The sequence below is a fragment of the Apodemus sylvaticus genome, chromosome 10, assembly GCF_947179515.1.
Source record: "Apodemus sylvaticus chromosome 10, mApoSyl1.1, whole genome shotgun sequence".
NCBI classification, from domain to species: domain Eukaryota; kingdom Metazoa; phylum Chordata; class Mammalia; order Rodentia; family Muridae; genus Apodemus; species Apodemus sylvaticus.
The window spans coordinates 7,231,932-7,251,886 of NC_067481.1; the positions used below are offsets into that span (position 1 = coordinate 7,231,932).

The 19,955-nt window shown below is 56.2% G+C and overlaps 1 protein-coding gene across 1 annotated transcript; it reads left to right on the forward strand.

Annotated features, from left to right (window-relative positions):
• Nucleotides 1-6,425: 6,425 nt before the first annotated feature.
• On the forward strand, nt 6,426-18,769 carry Grin2c (glutamate ionotropic receptor NMDA type subunit 2C). The gene is made up of 12 exons (XM_052195608.1): nt 6,426-6,878; nt 9,193-9,791; nt 10,114-10,228; nt 11,432-11,643; nt 11,817-11,982; nt 12,216-12,369; nt 13,738-13,863; nt 13,989-14,218; nt 14,560-14,720; nt 15,153-15,340; nt 16,773-17,005; nt 17,337-18,769. The coding sequence occupies exons 1-12, from the start codon at nt 6,480-6,482 to the stop codon at nt 18,465-18,467; spliced, it is 3,714 nt and encodes a 1,237-aa protein (XP_052051568.1). The 5' UTR covers nt 6,426-6,479; the 3' UTR covers nt 18,468-18,769.
• The last annotated feature ends 1,186 nt before the right edge of the window (nt 18,770-19,955 follow it).

Here is a 19,955-nt window from a genome sequence, read left to right on the forward strand (position 1 = left end):
GGGCGGGGCAGAGGCGACCGGAGGTGGCGAGCTCCATCACAGTCGGCTGGTGAGCCCCGAGAGCGGGAGGCGCGCCTTTACGCAGCCCGGGACACAGCCCCGCCGCGGGGCACGGGCCGGGCGCGGGGGCGGGCGGCATTCAGGCCGCGCCACCCGCACTGGTCCCGCCGCGGCCGGCGCCGGTGCCCGCCGAGCTCGCAGCCAGCGTGCCCGCTCGCAGGGGCTGGCGCTGGGACGAGCACCGCGCGGGAGACGGTCGCGGGCTCTGGGCGTGGGTGCAGCGCCCCTTCCCCGGTGAGTGGCGGCCGAGGGCTGACAGCGAGCGGGGGTGCCAACTTCGTAGACAACTTAAGGGGCTCCAGCGCCGCGCGGACAAGGACGGTGGAGACAGACGCGGCACACTCGAGCTCGGGCGTCAGAGGTCTGGGGGGGAGGGGGAGGGTAACGCGACCCTCGGGAGCCTGACTGCTGTTGTCGACCTGGGCGCAGAGGAGGCGAGGGGAGACAGGCTGGGGAGACAGACTGACCGCGGGCGCAAGGGAAGGACGCGGGCAGAGAGCCCAAGGCGATGTCCCTAGGGTCGCGGAGCCTCCTTCCCTTCGCCTGGAGCGGTGGCTGTGCCATGCTGGGCACAGTCCCCGGACGACGGAGGAGTCTGTATTGCCGGGTCCAACTGTTGCAGGTAGAAGCGGCTGGGGCAAGGATCCGGGCAGGGGCCAAGAGCCCGGGCCGAGGCTAGGTTCGACCAGAGCGCGGGGAGCTGGAAAGGACACAGAGCTAGGAGAGCAAAAACGGAGCTGTAGCAGTTGGCGAGCTGGTCCCTGCTGGGTACCTGCTGCGCGCATCTGCCTACTACCGAGCCCCTCAGTAGGGTGAGTCTCCCTAGGTCCTCCGCTTGCTTCTCACTCTCTTCCCCTTCCCCAGTAGCTCCTAACACTCCATCCCCTGACCTCTGACAATCTGGGGCGACAGGATTTCTCCAAACGCTGACCCCCACCCCCACCCCTACCCCACACGTCTTGGCTCCCCACGGCTCTGGGGGCTCCAAAAGGAGGGTGGGAGGAAAAGGGCACCGGAGAGCCTGCGCTCGGGTGCCCTGGGCCCTGGAAGCTCCAGTTGGCAGCTGTGGTCTCCTGGGGCTTCAACCAGGCTCCCCGACGGCTGAGAAGGGAAGCCTGAGCCTTTGGCTGCGGAAGGCGGAAGGCGGTCGGTCTGTGCTTGCCCTAGGCGAGCAGGGGGATCGACTACCTAAGACCAAGGCACCTAGCGGGCTGCAAATCTCCCAAGGGCTGGTTTGGCGACTCTTCAAAGATCTGCTGGGTGACAGGCAGAAATTCCCGCTGGGTCGGACTCTGACCCCATTTGCTGACTCTGTTTTCCAGCCCTCCCTTCCCAATGAGACATCTGGTATAGATAGCATCCTCCGGCTTCAGATGGTGGCCCAGCCCTGGCCCCATAAGCAACCCCCCCCCCTTGGCCACAAGAAAATTGGGAGAATGTGCCGTACTTCTGGCTGTTTTGAGCAGGTCCAATGTCTGCCTCTGAGCTAGTTTCTAAACTTAAGAATAAGAGATGAAAGAGACAGGTCGGCAGGACATGGACTGCCTGGGGGTTCACTTTGAAAGACCACCGGAGTTGGGTCCTGACCCACCGGCTCGCCTGCCAGCCTAACTCGGCCATCCCCCTGCCCACGGGCTTGAAATCCAGACCTAACTTGAAGCAGTAGGCTGAAGGCCTGGAGCTGGGGCTGGGGATGTGGAGAGAGTTCAGGGGGCAGTGGCCAGGTTGGGGGCGCAGAGTGCGTGGTGCTCAATTTGGCCGCCAGGAGGCGTGGCGCGGGTCCCCGCGCGCCCGGAGTCACCGCCACTGCCGCCGCATCGCGAGTGTCCTTGAGCGGCGAGTGATGGTGGCTCTTCGGTGCTCGCGCCCCCTCCTCCCGCAGGGGCAGCCAGATGCCACGTTCCCCATGAATTATTTATCGCCGGCCTAAAAATACCCCGAACTTCACAGCCCCAGAGTAAGATTCCTACAAGGGGATGGGGCGGGGCGCCCCCAGGGGCTAAGGGGGTTCAGCCGGGAGAGGGCAGGTAGTATTGGAAAAGGGAGAACTCCTCGTCCCCACCAATGTGGACGACAGAGGGGCTATGTCTTTCCAAGCGCCTGGGGTGTTAGCGGGGTAGAGAAAGAAAGAGACAAGGGTTAGAGGAGGGTCATCATGGTGAGGGTCCCTCACTGGCAAGAATCATCAGCCTAGCTAGATGATACTAGCTTTGATACCAGAGCTTCTGGGCCTAGGGATGGGGGCACCATCAGTGTCTCGGGTTAGTGAGTGTGTATGTATGTATGTATATGGCCTTGTCAAGGAGCCTGTGTGTGACTGGGGGTTGGTGGAAGCAGACGAGAAGCTCTCTGAACATATGAGATTAATAGAACCTTTCAAGGGGTACAGAATGGTCACTGCCAACTTCTCCTCTGTACTTGGGGACCAGGTGTTCAGCAAACACTCCTTTAAAGACCCTTTGAGAGAGTGTGTCATCAAAAACCCATAAAAGCCCAATAATGGGGAGGGGGGCTGAGGAGGACCAGCTCCCAGCTCCACACCCAGCACGCACCACAGAAAGAGCAATGGACCCAAGCCTTGTTTTCCCCCCCTGGAGTCCAGCACTGATGGACTCCAGGAGCTTATAGAAGAGGGACTCAGGCTGTGCTCTGAAAGACAATAGGCTTTTATTAGGAGTGAAGGAAGGAGGTAAAGACAGATTACCACTAGATTATCAGGGGCGAGTATCCAGGAAGAAGACAGAGGGGTTGGGTTAGCTTGCCGGACATTGGCAGCTCGTTTGTGGGTACCAGAGAGCTCTTGCACTTGACCCTTGTCACAGGGACAAGGCAGAAGTTGTGGCAGTTAGGAGGCAGGAAGCAGATGGGAAGGAGAGGTTGGGGGCCAGGGACACAGGACAGGAAGTATGCCATCTTGTGAGGAGATGCCCTGTCACAGGGCTTTGTAAGCTCAGGGGCCTGCTGGCTTTCAACCTGCCTCAACTTTCCCCCCTCTCCAGCCTTCACACAGGAGGGTTTTTTCACAGTGGAAGGAAGCTGGGGAGGAAGAGAACAGCCTCCCTTCAGAGCTGGCTGAGAACCTGGGTCCTCCCCCCAGACTCTCATTGTCTGGAGGAACTAAAACAGGGCACTTGTGTGTGATTTTAAAATTCCAGGTACCAACATTAATAAAAGGGAAAAGACCCAGGTGTGATGCGCTCGTATCTTTGATCTCAATGCTTGGGATGCAGAGGCAGCCAGGTCTCTTTGAGTTCTGGTCTGTGTAGTGAGTTCTAGGCCTGCAGAGGCTACATACTGAAACCCTGCCTCAAAAGGAAGGAAGGAAGGAAGGAAGGAAGGAAGGAAGGAAGGAAGGAAGGAAGGAAGGAAGGAAGGAAGGAAGGAAAGAAGGAAGGAAGAAATCAGAAAATTCAAATAGTATAGTCTTTATTTGTTTGTTGGTTTTATTTTGTTTTTGTTTTGAGACAGGGTTTCTCTGTGTAGCGCTGGCTGCCCTGGAATGCTCACTGCATAGACCAGGCTGGCCTCAAACTCAGAGACCCTCCTGCCTCTGCCTCCTGAGTGCTGGGAATTAAAGGCAGGTACTACCTTGTCTTCTTATTGTATAGTTTAATTCAACACCCCCCATACTAGTTTAACATGTAGTGAATATAAAAATATTAGTGAGAAGCATTGGGAAGCTGGCTCAGCAGATAAAGAGTTTTCCAAAGAAACACGAGGAGTACCAGTGCTCGAATCCCCAGAGCTCATGTAAATGCTGGATGGGAACTGCAGCTTGCCTGAATTCTATTGCTCTGGATTCAAAGGAAAGACTCTGCCTTCTTGAAAAAGGTGGGGTGTAAGGCAGACTGACTTTGATGCCTCACACAGACACACAGACATAGACACACACACATACACATACACACATACATGCACACACATACATGCACACACACAGACATACAGACACACACACATACACACACACACACACACATGCCTGCGCGCGCGCGCGCACACACACACACACATTAATGTTATTGAGGTAGTTTACACACTTGCATACGTTTCACACCTTCTCTGACATCCAGTGTGCCTGTACGTTGACCGCACACTCACTTTAGTGACTAGCATACCAGATGCACACCCAGGCCTTCAGAAGGAGCAGAGAGCACGACAGTCACCATACTGTCATATACCATGTCACCATCATGCTTGGACATTGTACAGTCCACGCCACATGGTGTGGTGTAACTTGGGATCTCATCCTAGACTCAATTATGCCTCCACGCTGCCATTCACAGCTCTGAGGAGATCTCACAGGATTCAGTAAATCTACAGCAGTCCTTGCCTGGCCGCCAATCCCTCCCTAGTCTGAACCTCTGCTGCCTGGCACTCAGGCGAGCCACCCTGGACCTGTTCAATTTCATCTCACCTGTCAATCATAACACTGTCAGCTCTGATCAGCTCCTTGTACCTGAGTGAACAAGTGCTAGATCCTTAGCTAGGAGAAGGCATGCTGGGAAGGAAGTAGGGATGCCAGGGTCTGATGGGAAAAGAAGTAAGTTTAGAGAGAGCAGGCGGGAGGAGCTTGACAGTCTGCTGGTTCTGCAGCTTCCTCTACTCAGAGTTCCTGAGGACTCTGTCCAGGGATCATGTGCCCCACCCCACTCCCCCACCCCTGCCCTGTATTATGTCTTACCACCCAGCAACTCATTCCAGAGGAAGGTGATCCGTACACACGTGTACCGAGTCATACTTCGTAACCAGAAAGTTCCCTTTTGTGGTCTCCTTCAGAGCTGTCTTTTCAGCCAAGAGAAGAGGTTTCCATTCGTGCACACTCCCTGGGGACCCCTTAGAGAGAACTGGAGACTCCAGAGGGAAGCCTTTGTGGAGTGTCTCATGAGAAATTAGACTTGGAAAAAAAGAAGGGAGAGATGTAGCCGTCTGCAGAGCAGAGGAAAGAAAGTTCTGGAAGAAACCAGGGCTGCTCTGTGAGCTTCTGGGCTCCAGCTCTGGAAGATGCCAAGGGCATCCTGCGTAGCCTGCTTGGGTCTAATCTGCATCTCTGTGGCAAAGGTGTGCAAATTTCTGGCTGGAGTGGAAGGTGCACTCTGATCCTCCTTCAACTCTCCCTGGTTGGTTTTTTTTTGGGGTGGGAAGAAGATGGAGAGGGTGGCCGTGAGCTGCGTTTGCAGGTGTGAGCTGCGTTTGCAGGTGTGAGCTGCGTTTGCAGGTGTGAGCTGCGTTCGCAGGTGTGAGCTGCGTTCGCAGGTGTGAGCTGCGTTCGCAGGTGCGCACGAGTCATGCTTCTCTCACCTGCGTGCCTCTTGGTCTTGATCCAGAATGAGTCTGTGTAGCAGACAAGCTCCGCCCCTTTGGTTAGGTGTAAAAAAAAGATTCTACACACCAGCCATGGGATGAGAAATAGTGGATACAAGTTGGACAGCTGAGGGCTTCAGGTGTCCTGAACCCAAGCAAGTCGTCCTTGACCACCCCGCTTTAGAGGGCTACCCTAAGTGAGCTGGCTGAGGGGAAGGTGGCCAAGACATACAAGCTCTGGAGGAGAGGATCTGCCAGGCAGAGCCACGCAGCAGAGAGCCAGGGGCTGTCACGGAGAGCAGGATGGTAGTCATTCTGATGAGAGAGAGAGATGTGAGGTTTAGTTCGGTTGTAGAGTGTAACGGGAGTGTTAAGGGGCTGCCTTTCCCCATCTGACACCTACCTACAGGGTATAATTTGCTAATGTCAGTGAATAGCTGGATCTCTAGTTTTGGAAGTTTAGAAAGGCAAAGTGACTTCTCAAATCACCCAGCAGAGGCTGGAGAGATGGCTCAGGCGTTGCGGAGATTCATTCCCAGTTCCCATGCCGGGCAGCTCACACTGACCTGTAACTACAGCTCCAGAGGATCTGACTCCCTCCTTCCAGACTCCACAGCTGCCCACACACGTATGCACAGACCCCTACACAAACACTCATACATCTTCACATAATTTTGAAATCAATCTTATTTTTTTAATTTTTATTTTAAAGATCACACAGCTAGTAAGCGGCTGATTTGAACTCAGCTCCGTCCACCTCTGCTCAGTGCTCCTGAACAACACACTAACATTTCCGTGTCTTTGCTAGGGTAGAAGCCAGATAACTGGGTTTGGCAACCATGACCTTTCTAGCCCTTCATAGATAAGGGTGACAAGCCTTGTCCTGGCTTCTGTTCTCCCCAGTTCTTCCCTCTCCAAGGTGCCCTGGGGAAGCTCAGCTAACATGTCTTCTTTTTCTGTGTCTGTCTGTCTGTCTGCTTCTGCTTCTCCTGTGTAGGAAGATTCTCTCTTCGCTGTCCTTTGGCTGGCTGGGTGTTCTCTGGTCCTTACCTTCTGTCTGTCCATCTACCTCTCTGCTGCCTGCTCTGATTTCTCTGCAGGACCCTCCAGTGGACATGGGTGGAGCCCTGGGGCCCGCCCTGCTGCTCACGTCACTCCTTGGTGCTTGGGCAGGGCTGGGCGCAGGGCAGGGAGAACAGGCCGTGACCGTGGCAGTGGTGTTTGGCAGCTCTGGGCCAGTGCAGGCCCAGGCCCGGACTCGTCTCACCCCCCAGAACTTCCTGGACCTGCCTCTGGAGATCCAGCCTCTCACCGTTGGGGTCAACAATACCAACCCCAGCAGCGTCCTCACCCAAATCTGTGGGCTTCTGGGCGCTGCCCGTGTCCACGGCATCGTCTTTGAGGACAACGTGGACACCGAGGCCGTAGCCCAGCTACTGGACTTCGTCTCCTCCCAGACCCACGTGCCCATCCTCAGCATCAGCGGAGGCTCTGCTGTGGTCCTCACCCCCAAGGTGCTTGTCTAAATTCTCATCTCTTCTTTCCCCAGCCAACAACTAGACTGGAGCTAGGGTGCGGGGCTGAGTTCAGATGAGGGAGCAGCTTCGGTCTGTGGGAGCTGGAATGGCTGGGACTGAAGATGTGACCAGGGACGGGAAAGATACCGTGGGGAGGATGTTCCCCGGTTCCTGAGTATCAGTTGTGTCTGGAGGCGGTGGGCAGATGTTTCTCCAGCCGTGCTGGCCAAGTTACCTCCTCTGCGTCTGCAGCTCTCAACGGTCAGGCCTCAGACCCCTTGGGCACTGAGTATTCATCTGCAGGGGATGGCACTACAGAGCTATGTCTCTCTGCTCCACCCCTGCTCAGGGCATGGAGAAGACAGACACACTTGGTCTCCTGAGGAGAAAGTTCCCAACATGGAATTGTTTGTAATTCCAACTGACAGACATTTTGAAGGAAAGTCAGATGCCCCTTGGGGGAAAGAGTCCCCCAGGGCCTGTTTGGATAGGGTGTTGACCAGATAGGATGTTTAAAAATTATTTTATTTACATTCCAGTCATTGTCCCCCAACTCCCATCTCCCTCACACAGTTCCTCATCCTATTCCTCCTCCCCCTTGCCTCTGAGAGGGTGCTTTCCGTCCACCAGGCCTCTCCCTTCCCTGGGGCCTCAAGTCTCTCGAGGGTTAAGTGCATCTTCTCCTACTGGGGCCAGACCAGGCAGACCTCTGCTGTACAGGGTCCAGGGGCCTCCGACAGGCCGGACGGGCCGTGTGTGCTCCTGGTTGGTCGGTCTCTGGGAGCTCCCTGGGGTCTGGGTTAGTTGAGACTGCTGCTCTTCCTATGGGGTTGCTCTCCAGATATGATTTTTTTAAACAAATGGTATCTTCTCTGAGACCTGAGGCTAAGGTGTGTGTGTGTGTGGGGGGGGGATTGGGAAGGGTAACAGGGATCTGCTGGGAGCTTTTGATGGCAGGGAGAAACCTGGAGGAGGAGGAGGGTCTCACTACGTAGGAAGCAGTTGGCTTTATTCTACGTAAGGGCCGTAAGGGCCATGGAGGAGCTGAGGGGGAGGACCGATTTGATTCGCTTCTATTTCATTGCCACTCCATCACAGAGAAATTTAGAATATACAGAAAAAGTATAAAGGCCGGCCACTGATCTTTTGTCCACCTTGGCTCATCCCCCTCCCCGGCCCCAGCCCCACGCTGAAGCAAATGTCCAGACGGTTTATTATCCCACCCATAAATATTTCAGTGTGTACCTCCAGCAGACGAGAAAGCTTAAAAAAACAAGGCCGCCATACATTATCACGTCTAAAATAAATAACAAAAATTCCTCAGCCTCCTCAAATATCCAGCCAGGGCCCAGGTCTCCCCACCACCTCATAAATGTCATACGTGTTTGTTTTTAAGTCTGGGTTTGCTTGGAACCGGAGCCAAGTGAGGCTCACGCATGGCCGCCGGTGGCTACGCCGTTAAAGTCTCCATCTTTACACTTTCTCTGAGATAGGGGGTCAATCTGCAGTCTGAGCTACATAGTCTGGATTTACTGTGTAGAAGATCAGGTTGGTCTCGAACTTGTGGAGACCCTCTCGTTTCCGTTTCCCAAGTGCTGCGGTTGGTTATAGGCATGTGCTACCACACTTTGCTTCTCTGATTCTCTTTTAATTGGAACGCATCTACTGAGGAAATGGGGTTTGGGATCTACAGTTTCCCTTTTTAAAAACAAGATTGGGGTGACATTGAGCAGATGTCTTGAGAGCAGCTGTAGTGACCCCAAGGAGACCTTAGAAGAAAGACTCTGCTCACTGAAGCTGGCTGTGTTAGGACTTGGAGGTGGTAGAGGTGTGGTGTGAAGGAGGAGCTTTCTCACTCCAGAGGCTCTGGGCAGGTGCTTTCCTAGTCTCTCCTGCAGGACGTTGTTTCTCATGGTGCTAGCAGAGAGCGCTGTAATTCCAAGACCCAAATTCGGTTGGTCTGGACCACTGTTCTCAAACTCGTGGGTTCAGGGGAGAGCCAGAAGAGGTTGTTCATAGGCAGATTCCAGGAGTCACCCCAGAATTCTAATGGATACCGTAGGTGTTGGGGTGCGGCCCTGACTTCTGAGTTTCTAATAAGTTCTCTGACCGTGCTGATGTTTCTGGTCCGTGGTCCAGCAGGGTCAGGTTGGGGGCTCGGATATTTTAGTTTGTAAAATTCCCCAGGTGAGGTGCCCCCAGGACACTGAAGCCCCTCCTACTCTAAGGTTTCGGGAGCAAGGGAGGGTGGTGGGGTCAGGGGGCACGTTCCACCCTGCCCTGCTGAGGCCCCGCCCCACCCCGCCCCCAGGAGCCAGGCTCCGCCTTCCTGCAGCTGGGCGTGTCCCTGGAGCAGCAGCTGCAGGTGCTGTTCAAGGTGCTGGAGGAATACGACTGGAGCGCGTTCGCCGTCATCACCAGCCTGCACCCGGGACACGCTCTCTTCCTCGAGGGCGTGCGCGCTGTCGCCGACGCCAGCTACCTGAGCTGGCGACTGCTGGACGTGCTCACTCTGGAGCTGGGCCCGGGTGGGCCGCGAGCGCGCACTCAGCGCCTGCTGCGCCAGGTCGACGCGCCGGTGCTGGTGGCCTACTGCTCCCGGGAAGAGGCCGAGGTGCTCTTCGCTGAGGCTGCACAGGCTGGCCTGGTGGGACCCGGGCACGTGTGGTTGGTGCCTAACCTGGCGCTGGGAAGCACCGACGCTCCCCCTGCAGCCTTCCCGGTGGGCCTCATCAGTGTAGTCACTGAGAGTTGGCGCCTTAGCCTACGCCAGAAGGTCCGCGACGGTGTGGCCATTCTGGCCCTCGGTGCCCACAGTTATCGACGCCAGTACGGTACCCTGCCAGCCCCGGCTGGAGACTGCCGAAGCCACCCGGGACCCGTCAGCCCTGCCAGGGAGGCCTTCTACAGGTGAGCACCTACCCAGGCATGTGGGCCACTTCAGGGGACTTGAATGGCAGTGAGCTTGGGCACCCTGGTCTCATCTCCATCTAGTGACCACTAGCATATACATTTGGGGTCAAGTTCCTTCAGGTGTCCGGCTCTTAGAATCTTTGTCTAAAGAAACAGCGGATCTTAGGGTATAGAAAAAGCCAGTGAGGTCAACACAGGGAGACTTTTAAAGTAATCACTACACAAATGCCCTATGATGGTGGTGCTACGGGGTGTCCTAATCAGAGCCACATCCCGGGGCCTTGGGACATCCTGGCATCTCTCTGCCCCCCCTCCCCAGGCATCTGCTGAATGTCACCTGGGAGGGCCGAGACTTCTCTTTCAGCCCTGGTGGGTACCTGGTCCAGCCCACCATGGTTGTGATCGCCCTCAACCGGCACCGCCTCTGGGAGATGGTGAGAAGTGGGTGAGCCCAGGGCCCTCTGTCCTCTGTCCCCTAGTGTCCCTGCAGCTGAGCAGATGCCCTCTGTCCACATCTCAGCTGAAACTTCCTTCACTGGGAAACCTTCGAGGCCCCCTCCTCCCCTCCCATAATTCCCTGCTTCCTTTGCACTCCTGAACTTCAGCGTTTCTGTCACATAGTCCTGGCCCTAGAGGAGTGAGTGACCCAGGTCTGTGCCAGCCAGCTGGACATGTAAATAAGTAGAAATCTGTGCCTGAGTGCAGGTGTATGCAAAACAGTGTGGGGGTGGGGGCTGGCTACTCATGCCTGTAATCCCAGTACTCAGGGACAGAGGCAGGAGGATTGCTTCAAATCTGAGTCCAGCTTGATCTATTTTGATCTACATAGGGAGTTACAGGCCAGCAGGGCACATGGCAAGAGCTTGTTTTGCTACCTAATTAAAATAAAAAGCCAACACAAACCACAACACAACACAACCCCAAACAGTGAGTAGAGAAAAAGAGAAGAATTTGCTCGCTTTTTTGTTGTTGTTGTTGTTGTTGTTGTTGTTTTGTTTTTTGGGTTTTTTTGTTTGTTTTTTGAGACAGGGTTTCTCTGGCTGGCCTCGAACTCAGAAATCTGCCTGCCTCTGCCTCCCAAGTGCTGGGATTAAAGGTGTGCGCCACCACTGCCCAGTTTATTTGCTTTCTAAAGGAGGAACTAGGGAAGGCATTACTCGAGATCGGACGTCCAGTTGGACTTTTGAGGACTGAGCAGGAAGAGCTGCTAATCTGGTGCAGACAAAAGGCTGTTAACGTGGTAGTGGTGGTGTAAGGGGTGTGAAAATGTGGGGAAGTGCCCGACATGGATGTTAGCGGAAGACTGTGCTGAGGTCATGGGGAGTGAGCACTGTGAGACAGTCTGAGCTTTGGGAAGGTGTTTTGGACCAGCAGCGATGTGGTGATAGCCTTGGAGATCACAGAGCCCAGAGGGGCCTGAAGGAGAAGGACGTGGGGAGTCTGCCCTTGCGTCCATGTTTAGTCCTTGGCCTGTATTTCTGTTCTCCAAATGCCTTTGCCCCAAGGTCCCCTCATCTGTCTGCCCTGGGTATCTTTAGGGTTCTTGGCCTCAGCAGATGATCCCCAGAAGCCCCGTCTAGAGTAGCGGGTGGATAGCAGTGCTGCAGGTTCTGGCTGAGGCTGGCTGTCCTCTGCAGGTGGGACGGTGGGACCATGGAGTCCTGTACATGAAGTATCCAGTGTGGCCTCGCTACAGCACTTCTCTGCAGCCTGTGGTGGATAGCCGGCACCTGACAGTGGCCACACTGGAAGAAAGGCCCTTTGTCATTGTGGAGAGCCCTGACCCTGGCACAGGTGGCTGTGTTCCCAACACCGTGCCCTGCCGTAGACAGAGCAACCACACCTTCAGGTCTGGTGTGAGCTGAGTGCTGTCCTGGGGTAGGGGTGGGGTTGGGGGGGGGACGGTCAGCTGCTGTGCTTGTGTCTTACGCTTGGGTGGGGGATGGGGGTCCTATGTCAGGCTGGGAGGAGCGGGTGGGGCTAAGGACTGTGAAGGGCTCTGACTCCTGGTGGTGGCTGCAGCAGCGGGGACATCACCCCCTACACCAAGCTCTGTTGTAAGGGCTTCTGCATCGACATCCTCAAAAAGCTGGCGAGGGTGGTCAAGTTCTCCTACGACTTGTACCTGGTGACCAACGGCAAACACGGCAAGAGGGTTCGCGGCGTGTGGAACGGTATGATCGGGGAGGTAGGTTCACCCAGGTTCAACGGCAGAGCCAACCGGGGCCGCCCCTGCTTGCTGCCAGATTCCGTGCTTACCCTTCACCATGTGGTCATGCACCTGGGCTGACGACTGCAGCGATGAGGTCTGGGAGGGAGTAGCCAGTTCCACTGATGGGTGCTGGACGTACACCCCATGGGGATTGGGGAGAATGCGGAAGTCCCGTGGGGCGACCTCTTTGATGTCCTCCTGTCCCCTAGGTATACTACAAGAGGGCAGACATGGCCATTGGCTCCCTCACCATCAATGAGGAGCGCTCTGAGATTATAGACTTCTCTGTGCCTTTTGTGGAGACCGGCATCAGTGTGATGGTGGCAAGGAGCAACGGCACCGTCTCCCCCTCGGCTTTTCTGGGTGAGGCTCGGGCAGCCAGGGAAGGCTCTCGGCACAAGGGTCCAGGGGCGCTTGGAGGGGGGTGGGGCTATGAACGGAAAGGCGATGTTTCAGGTGGGCCCTCAGAGCAAAGCATGTTATCCTTGAGAGTCTTGGCAGGAGGGGGCGAGTGGAGAGGAACTGGAAGGAGCGATGTTAACAGAGTGGGCTCTAAGCGAGGTCAGGTGAGAAGAATCCAACGGACAGGGCAGCGGAGCCACCGGGAAGGTTGTAGAGGCAGATTGGTAGGTTGGCTACTCACTGTGCTGGAGGTTAGACCACGGGCCAAGGAGGAGCATGAAAGAGCTGATAACGGTTTTCATACCCCGTTGGGAACCCTGCATTTTGGGGGCCCGCCCCGTGTGTCAGAACCCTCCTCCCCAGCCAGGTTCAGGGCAGGAGTGTACAACTATGTTCCTTCCCTTTCCAGAGTGACCGGTGGGAGGTCAGGTGGGGCTTGCAGCGTGAAGTGGCTCAGAGGGCTAGCGGTAGAGACGGGTGGGATGTAGAGAGCTAGCTGTAATCCCAGCACTTGGGAGGCAGAGGCCGGCGGATTTCTGAGTTCGAGGCCAGCCTGGTCTACAGAGTGAGTTCCAAGACAGCCAGGGCTACACAGAGAAACCCTGTCTCGAAAAACAAAAACAAAAACAAAAACAAAACAAAAACAAAACCAAGAAAGATACAGACGCCAAGAGTGATGTCACATGCCTTTAATTCCAGCATGCGGGAGGTAGAGGCAGGAGGATCTGCATGAGTTCCACACCAGCTGGGTTTACACAGTGATAGTGAGTTCCAGGTGCGCACAAACACATGCACGCATACACACACACACACACACACACACATACACGCACGCACGCACAGAACCTCACTGAGTGGATTCTCCAGCCACAGGACAGAGAATCACCCCCACCCCTACTTCCTAGGATGGCCTTCCCAGCAAAGGAGCAAGGGCTGTGTCTAGCAGCTGGTTCTTAATCCAGCAGACAGTCTCTGGAGCACTGCCTCAGGCTTCATCCCCCATGTCTGTGGAATGTGGAGTAAGACCTGACCTGAGGGCCTCGGTCTCCAGGAAGGGATCGGAATCCTCCCCGAGACAGGCACTTCTGGACTGTAGGAGCTCTGCAGTTATAGTGGAGTAATGTGTGTCCTCAGGGCGGAAGCCTTGAACACTCTACACTGTCCTGCCTTAGGCTTTTGGGGCTCCTGCTGATCTGAGGGTCAGGGACCTTTGGCCCCACCTACAGGGCTGCCAGGCCCCTGCTCTGCACTTGCCTCCAGCTGTTGCTTCTTGGTACTGCTGGAATGGGACGGGGCCCAGGCTTCTGAGCCTCTTGCCTCTGTCCCCAGAACCCTACAGCCCTGCCGTGTGGGTGATGATGTTTGTCATGTGTCTCACGGTGGTTGCCATTACCGTCTTCGTGTTCGAGTACTTCAGTCCTGTCAGCTACAACCAGAACCTCACCAAGGGCAAGAGTAAGCTGTTACGTGGGCCTGGGTGGAGGGACAGGGTGGACTGGCCGGTGATGAAGTCCCCACTAGGCTCTGAGCCCTTTCGTAGTGGGTTGGGAGAGCCCGAGCACGCACCCTCTCACCCCCAGAATCAGGCGGACCATCCTTCACCATTGGCAAGTCCGTGTGGTTGCTGTGGGCCCTGGTCTTCAACAACTCTGTTCCCATCGAGAACCCCCGGGGGACCACCAGCAAGATCATGGTCCTGGTGTGGGCCTTCTTCGCTGTCATCTTCCTCGCCAGCTACACGGCCAATCTGGCGGCCTTCATGATCCAGGAGCAATACATCGACACTGTGTCGGGCCTTAGTGACAAGAAGGTTCCTGGGCCACAGCCAGGTGGAGGGCGGGGGGTGCACCAAGGGTGGAGACAGACCTTGGAAGGGCACACACAGGACTAACTGAGTCTGGGGAATTTGAACCAAGGCTGGAATGGGAAGAATTTGGGGGTTGTGGGGAGAAGGATTCATGATGGTTGCTCAGGTCCACAGACTGAGTGGCCTTGGCTAAGTCTTCATCCATCTCAGGCTTCTGAGTTTCCATCTGTCAAAGACAGAAGAGTCCTGGGTTGTGTCTAAGGCTGTGTGGGGGCTGGGGCTCTAGTACTCGGGGGTGGGGGGCTAGACGAAGAGGGTGGGAGTGGCCTGCTCTCTGCCTGTAGTTTCAGCGGCCTCAAGACCAATACCCACCCTTCCGTTTTGGCACGGTACCTAACGGCAGCACAGAGAGGAACATTCGCAGCAACTACCGTGACATGCACACCCACATGGTCAAATTCAACCAGCGCTCGGTGGAGGACGCTCTCACAAGCCTGAAGATGGGGTGGGTCCCCAGTCCTGCACCCTCCTCTGCCTCAGGTTCCATGTCTCCCCAGGAGGCACCCTTAGGCACCCCTCCCTTAGAGACCCCGGGTAGGGACAGTGGAGCTGGCATGTCTTGTGAGATGCCTCGGGAGGGATGCGGAGGCCTTGAGAGGCAGAGAGTTGGGAGGGATAATGGCTATTTACCCTATGACCCAGACGTTTGAGGTGGTGACTAAAAACTCTGCAGACTTTGAAGAGCAGGAGGGGATGAGCAGAGGCACTGCGCATTCTCGGGCAGTGAGTCCCCTGTTCTCTCTGAGGGATGAGGAAGGGGCCCTTGAGAGGGGCCCTCCCTGGTGGTGGCTGCAGGCTCCTGTGCTCAGAGCTGTGTCCTGGCCCTTCCCTCTCACCTGTATGGGTCCTTGGCCCTGAGGGCTCGGCATGTCTCTAGGAAGCTGGACGCCTTCATCTATGACGCTGCTGTGCTCAACTACATGGCGGGCAAGGACGAAGGCTGCAAGCTGGTCACCATTGGCTCTGGCAAAGTCTTTGCCACCACTGGCTACGGCATTGCCATGCAGAAAGACTCTCACTGGAAACGGTCCATAGACCTGGCACTCCTGCAGTTCCTGGGGGACGGTGAGTACCGCCATCTTTTGGTTCCAGGGTGGCTATCAGTATCTCTACTGTGACTTCTGTGTGCAAAGAACCTCTGCAGGGAAAGGTCTCTGGGAGTGAGGCTGGGGCAGCTGAGGTGCAAGTATGAGGAAAAACTCAAGACCTAAGCAAGGGCCTGGGAGGCAGAGGCAGGTAGATTTCTGAGTTTGAGGCCAGCCTGGTCTACAGAGTGAGTTCTAGGACAGCCAGGGCTACACAGGATAACCTGCAAGAGGGAGGAGCAAGGGCCAGAGCTGGAGGGTCCCCAAAGGGCAAGGAAGGCAAGAAAATATCCAAGTTGCTTGGTGGGGGTTCTGAGTGGCCGTGTGCCCCCCCCCCCAAGAACCTTCTCCTGCATGGTCTTTCCTAGATGAGTTCCTCTCTCTCTCCTGTCATCTTGAGACTACCCAGGTTAGGGCCGACTGTCTGGCTACTCCCAAGCTGGAGGCAGGCTAGCCTGGGCAGGCAGGCTCACCGGTTGCAATGGCCAGCCCAGAGAAAGCTCTCTGTCTGCAGGCGTTCTATCCTCAGCGACAGATTGTTGTCTGAGAAGAGTGGACACCTGTAGTCCCAGCACTCGTGAGACAGGGATATAGAGATCATGAGTTTGAGGCCAGCCTGAACTACAGATCAAGAGTCTGTCTCAAATAGAACATAACACTCACCATCCACGCCTTGGGGCTGCAGAGATGGCTCGGTGGCTGAGAGCATGTGCAGTTCTTACAGAGAGCCCGAGTTCGGTTCCTAGCACCCCATCAGATAGTTTGCACATGACTGTAAGGAGGGATTGGATACATCTGGCCTTCCTGAGCACCCACACTCTTATGATACGCACACATAGACACACATGTACCTACACATAATTAAAAAGAAATCCCAACTCCCCCAACCTTAAACATAACACACCGTCCATAGTGTTGTAGTAAGGAGAGCAAACAAGAGTGCTTGTGATTCCTGGGGGCCCAGCTCCGGCCTGGCATGGCTGTGGTAAAGAGCCAATGATGATTAGTGTGAATAGGTGAGTGAATGCTAAAATGTAACCGACAAGCCGCGACTGCCAGGTGTAGCGGTGTCCTGGCACTGGAGAGGTGGGGGCAGGAAGATCAGTAGCTCAAGCTCGAGGCTAGCCTGGGTTACCTTAAACCCTGCCTCAAAAGAAACAAACAAAATAACCACAAAACCAAGACTTTACCAGGCATGTGGGAGCAGGCATGCAGAAGGGGTGAGGCTGGCATCATCCCGCAGCTAGCTTCTCTCTGCTTTTAATTCTTGCTACTGGTGGCCCGTGTCCTGCCTCTCTGCTGGACTTTTCCCTACTAGGAACCAAGGATGCATACCTGTTCTCTATCTAGGCAAGTGTTGATTGGGTCGGTTAAAGGAGGCGCTCCTGAGTCTCGTATGTGTCCTCTGCCAGGGGAGACGCAGAAGCTGGAGACAGTGTGGCTCTCAGGGATCTGCCAGAACGAGAAGAACGAGGTGATGAGCAGCAAGCTGGACATTGACAACATGGCCGGCGTCTTCTACATGCTGCTGGTGGCCATGGGGCTGGCCCTTCTGGTCTTTGCGTGGGAGCACCTGGTCTACTGGAAACTTCGACACTCAGTGCCCAGCTCATCCCAGCTGGACTTCTTGCTGGCCTTCAGCAGGGTAGATGTCTGTCTCTCCCTATGTAGGTCTTGGTGTTAGGCACAGCAACCCAGCTGGCGGTAGACCCATTTAGAAGTAAAACAGATCTGCGAAGGGGCGTGGTTTAACGGCATGGTGGAGCTTTGAAGTTTCCCTGCCGCCATTTGCTAGAAAGTGTTAGAACAAGAAAACCTCATTCATCTTCAGAACGTACGTTGCTCGACACACAGGGAGCACACAGTTGGGACCTTAAAAAGCTGTTGCTGGCCGGTTAGAGCAAGGCCTGGGACAGTGGTGACTTGTCCCTGAGAAGCTGGCTCAGCTCACCACCTGTCTTCCCTTTATTGACTAGGGCATCTACAGCTGCTTCAACGGGGTACAGAGCCTCCCGAGCCCTACGCGGACTTCCAGCCCGGACCTTACAGCAGGCTCAGCCCAGGCCAACGTGCTGAAGATGCTGCAGGCGGCTCGAGACATGGTGAGCACCGCGGACGTGAGCAGCTCTTTGGACCGCGCCACTCGCACCATCGAGAACTGGGGGAACAACCGCCGCGCGCCTGCTCCCGCCACCTCTGGCCCGCGGTCATCCACCCCGGGTCCTCCGGGACAACCGAGTCCTAGAGCCTGGGGACCTCCCGGTGGGAGCCGCACCCCGCTAGCGCGCAGAGCCCCGCAGCCTCCTGCTCGCCCCGCGCCGTGCGGGCCGCCTCTGCCCGACGTATCCCGAGCATCCTGCAGGCACGCTTGGGACGCGCGGTGGCCAGTGCGAGTCGGGAGTCAGGGACCGCACCTCTCGACCTCCGAGCGGCGTACGCTCCCGGAGCGCACCCTGTTGCCCGCTCACTGCCACTACAGTTCCTTCCCTCGAGCAGAGAGGTCAAGGCGCCCCTTCCTCCCGCTATTCCCGGAGCCCCCGGAACCGGACGACCTGCCGCTGCTCGGGCCGGAGCAGCTGGCTCGGCGGGAGGCTCTGCTGCGCGCGGCCTGGGCCCGGGGCCCGCGCCCTCGCCATGCTTCCCTGCCCAGCTCGGTGGCAGAGGCCTTCACTCGATCCAACCCTCTGCCTGCCAGGTGTACCGGTCACGCCTGCGCCTGCCCATGCCCCCAAAGCCGGCCAGCCTGCAGGCCTGTGGCTCAGACACAGTCGTTGCGGCTGCCGTCCTACCGAGAAGCCTGTGTGGGGAGCGTACCAGCAGGGGTGGCCACCTGGCAGCCCAGACAGCACGTCTGCCTGCACACCCATACCCACCTGCCGTTCTGCTGGGGGACTGTCTGCCGTCACCCTCCGCCTTGTGCCAGCCACAGCCCCTGGCTCATTGGAACCTGGGAGCCTCCGTCACACAGAGGCAGGACTCTGGGGCTGGGCACAGGCTACAGGGACAGTGGGGTTCTGGAAGAGGTCAGCAGGGAAGCCTGTGGGACACAAGGTTTTCCAAGGTCCTGCACCTGGAGGCGGGTCTCCAGCCTGGAATCAGAAGTGTGAGATACTGGCAGCTCTGGTTCCTGCTGGACTGGATTCTGTGGCTAGCCTTTGCCAGGTTTCGGGGGACAGACAAGCTTGGGTTCCTCTGCCTTCTACTTTGAAACCCTGTCCATGGGACCCCAGTGAAGAAGATATCTTCCATGGCCAGCTTATGACCTTAGTGGCTTAGGTCTTGGTGTGGGCTGTGCTCATCAAATGAAGTCTTGCAGTCCCAGGGAGTAAAACTGTGTCCCCGTCCTGTCCTCAGTCAGTTCCTAGTTGTGGTTGCTGTGACCTTGGGTTGGGGACACAGAAATTGGAAATGGAGGTTGAGGTGGGACCATCCCACTTTTTGCTCCAATAGGTTGGAATTTCTTCTCATAGGAGCATTGGAACATTAAAGCAGCGTTTTACAACCCAGTTGGCCGTGGCTGCCTTATTCTGCGTCCTGGAGAGCGCACAGTCCAGCCTCGGGTGTATTCTGAGCCAGGGCACCTGAGAATTGCTTGTGGACAACTCCGTCTGGGAAGTCTTAGGTCCAAGGGTGTCCAAGAGGGAGGTGGGAATAGGTGAGGCTGGGGAGGGGCTCTGGGCAGTGGCAGCTATTTGGTATTGGGGGGTATTCTGTGACAGATGTGCGCAGTATGGGGTTCTGGGAGTGGAGAGCCGAGTTCAACACTCAGTCTCCTTGAAAAGAGAGGCTCTTGCTGGTGACAGTGGCTGTCTCAGACAGGCTAGGAGGCACCACTGGGAGACGGGCAGTGTCATTGGTAGCCTGTGGAGGCCTGGTCTGGGGAGTGTGGTTTGGGGCCTGGCCTGTGGTCCCTAGAAGCTGGGCACAGGTGCCATCCCGCGTCGGGCATGGCTCAGCCTCACTGTGCCCAAACCCCTCAGGTGTGACAATCTGCACACCCATCCTGCTCCATCCTCCCTTTGGGGTTCTCAGGGGACTATTATTCACTGTCGCATATATCATTGGTTCTGGGACTTCTGTAAAGACGACTTTTTCAGTCTTTCAAGTTTTCCTGTCAGCAACTACATCTGTTCTCCAACAACGGTGGTGAAGTGACCGAGTGCCGGTCACCATTCCAACCGTGGTGAGCATTACGGATCCAGTCAGACTCATCCCTGTGCTGCTAAGGAAGTAAAGCTGGAGTCCTGTTGTCCCCTGTAGGTTAGGTGAGGTGGAGACTGGCTGACATTTCTCCCGTGTGACTGAGAGGGAGGAGGAGTTCGGATAGGGGAGTGTTGGGTACGGTGATCCCTGATCTGACCCAGCGTCCTCTGCTACAGTAGCTTGTGTTAGCTCTTCAGGCACCAATGGCCACACTGCTTGGGGGTGGGAACCATGAGAACTGGGCCCTTTCAGTTCGGTTTTAGGGGAAAAAATGGCAAGGTCGGATACATTTCCGTTTATGGGCAGAGTGTGATCACCCCAAGAACGGGCGGGCCCCTCTACGCTGGTCTGGCCGGTCTGGTCGCTTTACTGCTCACAAGACGGGGAAATTG